This window comes from Oncorhynchus keta, chromosome 9 (assembly GCF_023373465.1).
Source record: "Oncorhynchus keta strain PuntledgeMale-10-30-2019 chromosome 9, Oket_V2, whole genome shotgun sequence".
NCBI classification, from domain to species: Eukaryota; Metazoa; Chordata; class Actinopteri; order Salmoniformes; family Salmonidae; genus Oncorhynchus; species Oncorhynchus keta.
The window spans coordinates 15,790,655-15,802,537 of NC_068429.1; the positions used below are offsets into that span (position 1 = coordinate 15,790,655).

At 43.2% G+C, this 11,883-nt stretch overlaps 1 protein-coding gene across 1 annotated transcript; it reads left to right on the forward strand.

Annotated features, from left to right (window-relative positions):
- Positions 1-1,060: 1,060 nt before the first annotated feature.
- Positions 1,061-9,138, forward strand: LOC118387332 (outer dense fiber protein 2-like). Its single transcript, XM_052526027.1, has 11 exons — positions 1,061-1,186; positions 1,418-1,549; positions 1,882-1,956; positions 2,144-2,230; positions 2,339-2,455; positions 2,672-2,857; positions 3,082-3,191; positions 5,439-5,574; positions 6,045-6,155; positions 8,191-8,420; positions 8,609-9,138. The coding sequence occupies exons 1-10, from the start codon at positions 1,061-1,063 to the stop codon at positions 8,416-8,418; spliced, it is 1,308 nt and encodes a 435-aa protein (XP_052381987.1). The 3' UTR covers positions 8,419-8,420; positions 8,609-9,138.
- Positions 9,139-11,883: the final 2,745 nt, after the last annotated feature.

Sequence of the window (11,883 nt, forward strand, 5' to 3'; positions counted from 1 at the left end):
TTACAGACTTGATATCATTGGCCAATTTAATAAATGGAACACTAGTCACTTTAATTCTGCCACTTTAAGAATGTTTACATATCTTGTATTATTCATCTCATATGTTTTATACTGTATCCTTCACTATCTATTGCATCTTAGCCGCTCTGTCACTGCTCATCCATATATTTTATACATATATATTCTCATCCCATTCCTTTACTAGATTGTGTGTATTAGGTTTTGTTGTGGAGTTGTTAGATATTACCTGTAAGATACTGCTGCACTGTCGGATCTAGAAGCATAAGCATTTCATTACACTCACAGTTACATCTGCTAACCATGTGTATGTGACCAATAAAATTAGATTTGATTTTAAATGATAATGTGTTCTCAGTCAATTTACCTGGTAAAATAAAATCTGAGTGTACAAAACATTAATAACACTTACTCTTTCCATGACAGACTGACCAGGTGAATCTAGGTGAAAGCTATGATCCCTTATTGATGTCACTTGTTAAATCCACTTCAATCTGTCAACAACTGCAGCACTGCTGGGTTTTTTAAGCTCAACAGTTTCCCGTTTGTATCAAGAATGGTACAACACCCAAAGGACATCCAGCCAACTTGACACAATTGTGGGAAGCATTGGAGTCAACATAGGCCAGCATCGACACCTTGTAGAGTCCAGGCGCCAATGAATTGAGGCTGTTCTGAGGGGAAAAGGGGGTGCAACTCAATATTAGGAAGGTGTTCTTAATGTTTTGTATACTTGTGTATAATTAAGCAATATAGCCTGTGGGGGTGTGGTAGAACCATTAGCCATATACCACAAACCCCCAAGATGCATTATTGCTATTATAAACTGGTAACCAACATATTTAGAGCAGTAAAAATAAATGTGGTATACAGTCTGATATACCACGTCTGTCAGCCAATCAGCATTCAGGGCTCAAACCACCCAGTTTATAATACAACAATCTTTCCTTTCTGTGTCCCATATTCACAATCTGCAATTCCTCTGCCTCTCATATGACGTCTGCCTACACATCTGTCCAGACTAGAGAGGTCTATAGAGTCGATGCAGCTGGAGAAGGACACTCTGCTCAGGAAGTTGATGGAGGCTGAGATAGATGGGACAGAGGCTGCAATACAGGTGTCAGCCCTCAGAGAGACCGTCACTAAGATGAGGAATGTCAGCACCAGTGTGAGTGAAAACAGAGAAGGGGTTATGGGGTTCAGCACAATTTCAATTCAGGGGATGGATCAGACTATTTGTTATTTTCAGAGGGGATATTAGTTAACTTCCTCAGTTGACTGAATTGACCCCAACCATGCTAAGAAACCAATATATGTTTTCAAAATGCATATGGTAGGTGCAACCTCAGGATATAATGTAGGTGTTGAAATATGAAATTCTTTAATTTGGTTGGAAAAGAGGATGTCTGGGACTGAGTCTTCCCTCCTGGCGCGTCAGAAGGAGCTACTGCTCCAGAAATTGGAGACGTTTGAGGCCACCAACCGCACGCTGCGCCACCTACTGAGGGAACCGCACGGACATGAAGTACCGGTACATGCTTCAGGCCAGTAGAGGTCAGATTGGCCTGCAGTAGAGTATAACTTACTTTTAGCTATAACATGCCTTGATTTAGGGCCACAACATGATTAGCAAAGATACTTTACTTACCCTGAACCCTAACCCTACTTGAACCCCTAAGTTTCAACAACTTCCAGGATGGTGAAAATGCTGACAAGATGAGTAACCAATGACTTTCAGGAGCAGGATGAGGCAGCAAGCCAATTACAACTCACAATCTCATGTTGTGGCCCGAAATAACGCCCTCTCTTATAACTACTTTTACCTGTTGTGGTGGCTCTTTTTCTTATTTGTTTTTTGAACAGCTGGAATCCACGAGGATGTCAGAACAGAAAGATGTACTTCTGAAGAGGCTGACAGACACAGAGGCAGAAAACTCAGTGTGTTTCTTTGAATAAGCCACTGTCTGTCAGCAAAATATTCCTTGAATTACGAATCACCAAAATGTCCTCTTCAAAATGGTTTGTGCTCTTGGGGCAGTTGATGAATAGAGGAAGGTCCTACTGAAGTTAATGTCTGTGTCATTCGTAACGAATACATTACACTATAAGCATATTATAAACATGGCATGTCATCACACAGAATATTGTGGTGAAACTGCAAGAGAAAGAGCGGGAGGTAAAGCAACTGACTACGCTTCTGGACACAGAGATGGTGAAGTACAGAGGCAGTAATGTGTCTCACACACTCGCAGCGTGTTCATCAAATATTTAATTATTTGAATGATTACGATACTGTATTTTCTGTCTGTTGATGTTCCAGGAGAATGCTAAGACCACAGGCAAACTGTCTAAAGTGCTGGAGTCTACTCGGGCACACTTGCAGAGCCAGTTACGCAGCAAAGAGGCTGACAACAACCGCCTTGCTGTGCAAATCAAGGTAGAGTAGAGTGACATGTTTGTTGTGTGGATTCTGTTTAGTATGCAACTCATCTTGCTCTGGAGCAGCTTCATTTTGCTATATTTACATACTTTGCCTATGCCTTATTGTAAAAGAAAAGTGAAAAGATCATTCCCACTACAAATATTTTTTCTTCTGCAGACAAAATGTCTTCCTGTATGTTTTTTTTCACCCTCTGCTTTCGGATTTGTCAAGAACCTGGAGCGGGTGGCCAGTCAGCAGCAGGGAGAGATGGGTCACCTGCTGGAGCAGTTGCGGAGTCTGAAACTTCAGGCAGAGGCCGACAAAGAGGACCTGAAGAGGGCCACACGGGCCCAGAAACACCGGGCTGAACTCAGCGAAGATACCGCCGGGCAGCTCAGCACCCAGCTACTGGATGTGGTAGGTGAAGGGGAGGAGAAGGTGGCCTAACTGTCTCATTTTTATTAAAAAAACTGACCTTGAATCAGTGTTTAGGAACAAGATATCCCACAGAAGAATAGCTTGATGATTATTCAACCTTTGTTAGTAATGGGCTAGAACAACAGCCAGATGTACCGTGTAGCTCTGCGGGGCCTGGCTTAAATATTGTTCAAATCTATTGGATGATATTGTTGACTTCACAGGAGAATCAGATGGCAGAGGCCCTATCAGCAGCAGAGAACTGGCGTGGTCGCCACGCCCAGGAAATGAAGGACAAGACTCAGCTAGAGATGGAGGTCTCAGTCCTCAACAGGTGAGAGAAAGGGAGAGATGCTTCAGTTGATTGACCACTTTCTCTCAAAATAAGAGGGGACACAGAATCAAGCACAATCATAAATATGTCAAATGTAAAATATAGTCAAATCAAAGTCATTGGTCGCGTAACACCGTTTAAGAGATCTTATAGGGAATGCAGTGAAATGCCCATGTTACTAGCTCCTAACAATGCAGTGAAATGCCCATCTTACTAGCTCCTAACAATGCAGTGAAATGCCCATCTTACTAGCTCCTAACAATGCAGTGAAATGCCCATCTTACTAGCTCCTAACAATGCAGTGAAATGTCAAAGAAGTACACAGATAACCCACAACCAAAAGACAAATCAAGAATTTCTGTACTAATTCATTAAAAACCCAAATAAAACTGTTACAGTAATCCAAATGCAATCTATACATATACTTTATATACCAGATTAATTTACACAAGATACATAATATATGCAAGAGTATGTGGGCATCCCTTCAAATTTGTGGATTTGACTATTTCAGCCACACATGTTGCTGACAGGTGTAAAATAAAATCGAGCACACAGCCATGCAATCTCCATACACAAACATTGGCAGTAGAATGGCCCGTACTGAAGAGCTCAGTGACATTCAATGTGACACCGTCATAGGATGCCACCTTTCAAACAAGTCAGTTTGTAAAATTTCTGCCCTGCTAGAGCTGTCCCGGTCAACTGTAAGTGCTGTTATTGTGAATTGGAAACCTCTAGGAGCAACAACGGCTCAGCCGCGAAGTGGTAGGCCACAACACAAGCTCACAGAAAGGGACCACCGAGTGCTGAAACTCATAGCGCTTAAAAATGGTCTGTCCTTGGTTGCAACACTCACTACCGAGTGCCAAATTGCCTCTGGAAGCGACATTGGCAAAATAACTGTTCATCGGGAGCTTCATGAAATGGGTTTCCATGGCCAAGAAGCCGCACACAAGCCGAAGATCACCATGCGCAATGCCAAGCATCGGCTGGAGTGGTGTAAAGCTCATTGGACTCTGGGGTAGTGGAAACGCATTCTCTGGAGTGATGAATCACATTTCACCATCTAGCAGTCGGAAGGACGAATCTAGGTGGATGCCAAGAGAACGCTACCTGCCCTAATGCATAGTGCCAGCTGTAAAGTTTGGTGGAGGAGGAATAAGAGTCAGGGCTGTTTTTCATGGTTCGGGCTAGGCCCCTTAGTTCCGGTGAAGGGAAATCTTAATGCTACAGCAAATCAAATGTTATTTGTCACATGTGCTGAATACAAACAGGTGTAGACCTTACAGTGAAATGCTTACTTACAAGCTCTTAACCAACAATGCAGTTTTAGGTAGAGTTAAAGTGACTGTGCATAGATAATAAACAGAGTAGCAGCAGTTTAAAAGAGGGGGGGCAATGAAAATAGTCATTTGAAATAGCCATTTGATTAGCTGTTCTGGAGTCTTATGGCTTGGGGGTAAAAGCTGTTAAGAAGTCTTTTGGACCTAGACTTGGTGCTCCGATACCGCTTGCCGTGTGGTAGCAGAGAGAACAGTCTATGACAAGGATGACATTGCCATTGTAGATGATTCTGTGCTTCCGACTTTGTAGCAACAGTTTGGGGAAGGCCCTTTCCTGTTTCAGCATGACAATGCCCCCGTGCACAAAGTGAGATCCATACAGAAATGGTTTGTTGAAATCGGTGTGGAAGAACTTGACTGGCCCATACAGAGCACTAACCTCAGCCCCATCAAACACCTTTGGGAGGAATTGGAATGTCGACTGCGAGCCAGGCCTAATCGGCCAACATCAGGGCACAACCTCACTAATGCTCTTGTGGCTGAATCGAAGCAATTCCCCGCAGCAATGTTCCAACATCTAGTGGAAAGCCTTCCCAGGAGAGTGGAGGCTGTTATAGCAGCAAAGGGGGGACCAACTCCATATTAATGCCCATGATTTTGGAATGAGATGTTCGACGAGCAGGTGTCCACATACTTTTGGTCATGTAGTGTAGACTAAGAATGATATGTAAAGCAGTAGATATATTAGAGTGTGCTACATCAAGAATCCAGTATATTAATAAATATGCTGTGTTTATAAACAGTAACTAAAATGTAATGTACAGTAGTAGAAATATTAGAATGAGCTATGTCAAGAATAGTGTCTACACAGTATAAACTCCCATGGTCTAACATAAAGCCCAGCTGACGTAAATCCTTCATAATCCAATTTTTATCATCCTGCTCCACCCTGTGTGTGCAGCCAAATGTCAAACCTGACACAGCAGCTCCATGGGAGAGAGGAAAGGGCCCGGGCCGAGAGAGAGGGGCTCCTGGACCGCCTGCACAGTCTCACCACAGAGGGCACCCACGCCAGGCTACAGAACCAGAGCCTCAAGGTCAATGATGACAATGGATTAACACTTGAAATTTCTGGGCCAGTTTCCCAGAGACAGATTCATTTTAGTCTGGAAGTTGGACTAGAAATGGCTTTGAATGGATATTTTTCATTGGGCTTTAAAGGGGAATGTAAACACTTTAGGAAGCAACGTTACAGTTAGCTGACATTCTAAAGTCTAGTGTTTCCCTTCCCCTTTAATCTGTTTCTGTACCAATCCATTATGTGGTACTTTCTTCTTTTACGAGAATCCCATTTCCACCCGGTACCTAACAAATAGTATGTGTTGGTTCTGGTTTCAGTACATTAAAGATACAAATGAAATTCATTATTCATATATTTAGCTGACCAGATAATAGATTGCTTCATTGCATCATAACACCGATTTGTGGTCAGATTATTCTGGTACACACATGTACACCGTTCTTTACTGCAGGCTGACAGCCATATGTGTGTGTTTCCCTCATTCAGGCCAGGTTATCTGCTGTGGAGGAGAAGCTGGCTCTGTCCCAGTCAGAGGTACAACAAGTCAAAGCCTCTGTGAAGCAATACGAGAGCCTGGTAGACAGCTATAAGACCCAGGTATGTACACACACACACAAGTATACGCCCACGTCGTACCCATATACAGTGCCCACAAACATGCAATAATATACTAAATGAAAGAGAATTAAGCAATAAGGCACGAGGAGGTGTGGTATATGGCCAATATACCACGGCTAAGGGCTGTTCTTATGCACGACGCAAAGCGGGTTCAGACCGTGTACCACGGGTATGACAAAACATTTATTTTTACTGCTCTAATTACAGGGGTAACCCGTTCATAATAGCAGTAAGGCACCTCGGGGGATTTGTAGTATATTACCAATATACCACGGCTAAGGGCTGTATCCAGGCACTCCGCTTTGCGTCGTGCATAAGAACAGCCCTTAGCCATGGTATATTGGCCATATACAGTTGAAGTCTGAAGTTTACATACACCTTAGCCAAATACATTTAAACTCAGTTTTTCACAAGTCCTGACATTTAATCAGAGTAAAAATTCCCTGTCTTCGGTCAGTTAGGATCACCACTTTATTTTAAGAATGTCAAATGTCAGAATAATTCTAGAGAGAATGATTTATTTCAGCTTTTATTTCTTTCATCACATTCCCAGTGGGTCAGAAGTTTACATCAATTTTGTAGCATTGCCTTTAAATTGTTTAACTTGGGCCAAACGTTTTGGGTCGCCTTCCACAAGCTTCCCACAATAAATTGGGTACATTTTGGCCCATTCTTCCTGACAGAGCTGGTGTAACTGCGTCAGGTTTGTAGGCCTCCTTGCTCGCACACGCTTTTTCAGTTCTGCCCACAAATTTTCTATAGGATTGAGGTCAGGGCTTTGTGATGGCCACTCCAAAACCTTGACTTTGTTGTCCTTAAGCCATTTTGCCACAACTTTGGAAGTATGCTTGGGGTCATTGTCCATTCGGAAGACCCATTTGGGACCAAGCTTTAACTTCCTGACTGATATATTGAAGCAAAATCTCAAGACATCCACATAATTTCCATTCCTCATGAAGCCATCTATTATGTGAAGTGCACCAGTCCCTCCTGCAGCAAAGCACCCCCACAACATGATGCTGCCACCCCCGTGCTTCATGGTTGGGATGGTGTTCTTTGGCTTGCAAGCGTCACCCTTTTTCCTCCAAACATAACAGTGGTCATTATGGCCAAACAGTTCTATTTTTGTTTCATCAGACCAGAGGACATTTTTCCAAAAAGTACGATTTTTGTCCCCATGTGCAGTTGCAAACCGTAGTCTGGCTTTTTAATGGCGGTTTTGGAGCAGTGGCTTGCTGAGCGGCCTTTCAGTTTATGTCGATATAGGACTAGTTTTACTGTGGATAGATACTTTTGTACCTGTTTCCTCCAGCATCTTCACAAGGTCCTTTGCTGTTGTTCTGGGATTAATTTGCACTTTTCGCACCAAAGCACGTTCATCTCTAGGAGACAGAACGCGTCTCCTTCCTGAGCGGTATGACGGCTGCCTGGTCTCATGCTGTTGATACTTGCGTACTATTGTTTGTACAGATGAACGTGGTACCTTCAGGCATTTGGAAAGGTAAAAGGTAGGAGGTAAAAAATAAAAAATAAAGATTTCCCCATGATGTCAAGCAACGAGGCACTGAGTTTGAATGTAGGTATTGACTAAAATTATGTCAATTAGCCTATCAGAAGCTTCTAAAGCCATGACATAATTTTCTGGAATTTTCCAAACGGTTTAAAAGCAGTCAACTTCTGACCCAATGGAATTGTGATACAGTGAATTATAAGTGAAATAATCTCTGTAAATAATTGTTGGAAAAATTACTTGTGTCATGCCCAAAGTAGATGTCCTAACCGACTTGCCAAGACTATAGTTTGTTAACAAGAAATTTGTGGAGTGGTTGAAAAACGAGTTTTAATGACTCCAACCTAAGTGTATGTAAACTTCCGACTTCAACTGAACCACACCCCCATTTTGTCTTATTGCTTAAATAAATAACTGTGTGTGTGTGTGCGTGCGTGCGCTGTTCCTGGATGCCCTATGTGTGTTACTGCATCTGTGTAATGCTACCCATTGCCCATCACTCAGGTGGTGAAGATGCGGGCGAAGGCGGACGAGTATTGTGCCAGGCTGGGACAAACGGAATGCGAGGCGCGGGAGGTCCGGGACCAGATGGAGAGGGAGTTGGAGGTGGTGCGTAGGGAGCTGCTGGGCCGGCTGACAGAGCTGGAGGCACTGCGGCGCACTGAGGTCCTACTGGAGGAAGCTCAGGACAGGGAACACGCCCAGGAGAGACACAGCACCGAGCCGAATTGAAGGTGTGTGTGTGTGTGTGTGTGTGTGTATGGGAGGTGGGAAGTGTTTGTGAGTGTGTGGGCCACCTTGGCTGACCTGAGAATGGTGTGTGTGCTGCACACAAAACGTAATGGTATGCTTCCAGACTGTGGCTTTATTGGTGTTATTAATGGTTTATTAATGGGTGGTGTGTGTGTGTGTCTCTCTCTAGGTGGAGCAACAAGGCACCCAGGTGGAGCTGATGAGAGTGAAGAACTCGGTGCTGTTGGAGGAGAACAAACAGCTGCAAAACCGTGTGGAGAGTCTAGAGAGGTCAGACAGTTACGGCTATTCCAGAGCCTGACACTTGCAGTGACCCGCATGAATATCATTACACACTGAACAGTATGAGTTTGTATTTGTGTACAGTGTGCATGTTCCTGTGTGTGTTTGTAATATGATAACTAATATCTGGGGTGGAACTTTCTCTGGGGACGGGGGGGACACGCATTTTTGTGCCCCCCCAGTTTTCTCATTGAAATGTGATACAAAACGAGACAACGGTGTGCTTTAGGGCCATGCGGACGCCTCCGAGCGGTCGTGTAGGCTGTTTGGAGTGTTTATCCGACTATAAAAATAAAATAATAATAATTTTAAAAGTATGTCCCCCCCCCACCAAAGTTGTGCCCCTGACTACTACAGTTGAAGTCTGAAGTTTACATACACTTAGGTTGGAGTCATTAAAACTCGTTTTTCAACCACTCCACAATTTTCTTGTTTACAAACTATAGTTTTGGCAAGTCGGTTAGGACATTTCTCCAACAATTGTTTACAATTTCACTTATAATTCACTGTATCACAATTCCAGTGGGTCAGAAGTTTACATACATTTACGTTGACTGTGCCTTTAAACAGCTTGGAAAATTCCAGAAAATTATATAATGGCTTTAGAAGCTTCTGATAGGCTAATTGACATAATTTTAGTCAATTGAAGGTGTACCTGTGGATGTATTTCAAGGCCTACCTTCAAACTCAGTGCCTCTTTGTTTGACCTCATGGAAAAATCTAAAGAAATCAGCCAAGACCTCAGAAGAAAAATTGTAGACCTCCACAAGTCTGGTTCATCCTTGGGAGCAATTTCCAAACACCTGAAGGTACCACGTTCATCTGTACAAACAATAGTACGCAATTAGAAACACCATGGGACCACGCAGCCGTCATACCGCTCAGGAAGGAGACGCGTTGTGTCTCTTAGAGATGTATCTTAGAGATTAATGTACTTTAGTGCGAAAAGTGCAAATCAATCCCAGAACAACAGCAAAAAACCTTGTGAAGATGCTGGAGGAACAGGTACAAATGTATCTATATCCACAGTAAAACGAGTCCTATATCGACATAACGTGAAAGGCTGCTCAGCAAGGAAGAAACCACTGCTCCAAAACCGCCATAAAAAAGCCAGACTACGGTTTACAACTGCACATGGGGGTGAAGATTGTACTTTTTGGAGAAATGTCCTCTGGTCTGATGAAACAAAAATAGAACTGTATGGCCATAATGACCATTTGTTTTGTTTGGGGGGGGAAGAGGAGGCTTGCAAGCCGAAGAACACCATCCCAACTGCGAAGCACGGGTGTGGCAGCATCATGTTGTTGAGGGTGCTTTGCTGCAGGAGGGACTGGTGCACTTCACATAATAGATGGCATCATGAGGAATGGAAATTATGTGGATATATTGAAGCAAAATATCAAGCTTGGTTGCAAATGGGTCTTCCAATTTGACAATGACCCCAAGCATACTTCCAAAGTTGTGGCAAAATGGCTTAAGGACAACAAAGTCAAGGTTTTGGAGTGGCCATCACAAAGCCCTGACCTCAATCCTATAGAAAATGTGTGGGCAGAACTGAAAAGCGTGTGCGAGCAAGGAGGCCTGTCATAAGGCTATTGACTTGCTGTCAACTGCAAATCATCTTGCATCAAATAACTAGCCATTTCTCGCCACTTGGGTAAGTGACAAATAACTTTATCAAATAACTTCCAATTTCTCACAAACATCACATCCCCTGGTTCCAGAACCCAAGGTTCACACAACATTTGGTTATGGGTTGCTGAGTTTACCTAACTCGATATCTCTTAGGTAGGCCTCATGCACAGCTCTGACTTGTGCCTTCATCAGGATGTGCCTTCTCTCCAAAATCCTCCCTTTAGCTTCAGCTTCAGCTTCTCTGGCTCTGGTCCTGAGCTCATCACGTTGCTGGATTATCAGCGCGAATTGTCTTCGAAAGGTGTTTTTCAGTGCTTGCCGTGATCTCATCACTGCCCATAGGCGTGTGCTGATTGAGGTGAGAGGTTGGCCACAAGAGGAACAGAGAGTGTCACCATGGCATCTCATAGCACTGTTCTGAGATCCACGAACAGTTCTTATCGGAATAGGCATTTGATACTGTCTAGCCTGTTCACGCAGTTCCTGGAAGAGATCAAAATAAAGCTAAAAGTTCTACATCTAATTTCAACACAAGTAATTGACACAAATTTGGCCCTCGTTGTGTTTAAGGAATTGTCACCCCATTTGTCTTTAGCTTTCAGCATCTGCACAAAAATACAGCCCTACCTACACATCCTAATCAAGCCAGAAAAGTAAACCTACCTGTATTTGTCTGCTGGCTCGCACTAAGTTGTTTGAGATCTGACCAGATGGTAAATGGAATTGACCTGGTTGTAAAGCACTGACCTGCGCACTGACACAATGGCCTTTCTCTCAAACATCCTCACTTTGGCTTTGGCTTCTCTGTCTCTCCTCTGGTACTCGTCACGTTGCTGGATTGTTATCACTAACTGTCTTCGGAGTCTGTTTTTAAGTTCATCTCGTGAACTCATTTCGGCCATTAGGTGAATGATGGTGGCGATGGGAGATCCTTCACAAGAACAGAGAGCAATCGTGGGACTTCTCATAGCATTGTTCTCAGATTCATGAAGATTTCTTATTGGACTAGGCAGGTTAGGCATTTCCTAGAAAACATCCAAACAAAGACAAATTCAGATAAATCTAAACCAAATTCGAACACAAATAATTGTGGAGTGTTTTTTAACACACTGACACACTTTAATTCGGATTGAAAAGATAATAGGTGATAACTGTGTATCTGGTGCCAACACTTAGGCCTAGTAGTCTTTTGATTGTCCTTTCCAGCATGGTTTGAGCAACCATGGTAGGATATCTAGGCCAGCCCCATACTGCTTGGGTTAGCTTGGCCCTATAACATGAATATGTACTGAAGTAATATTTGAAATACATTTATATTGTTATCCCCTCATGGGGCCTGTTATTACGCAATTATTATGAATAAAGAGAGGGAGAGAGTTCATGGGCTGAAAGGCCATGCCCCAAGAGTCCACGGGGAGTTTAGACAGTGTAGGTATCACCACAGCAGGCCAGGAACAAAAGATAACGACACAATGGGTCTAAGATCCTTTTATAAACATTTGATTTGTTTGGAAATCGAAATCTGAG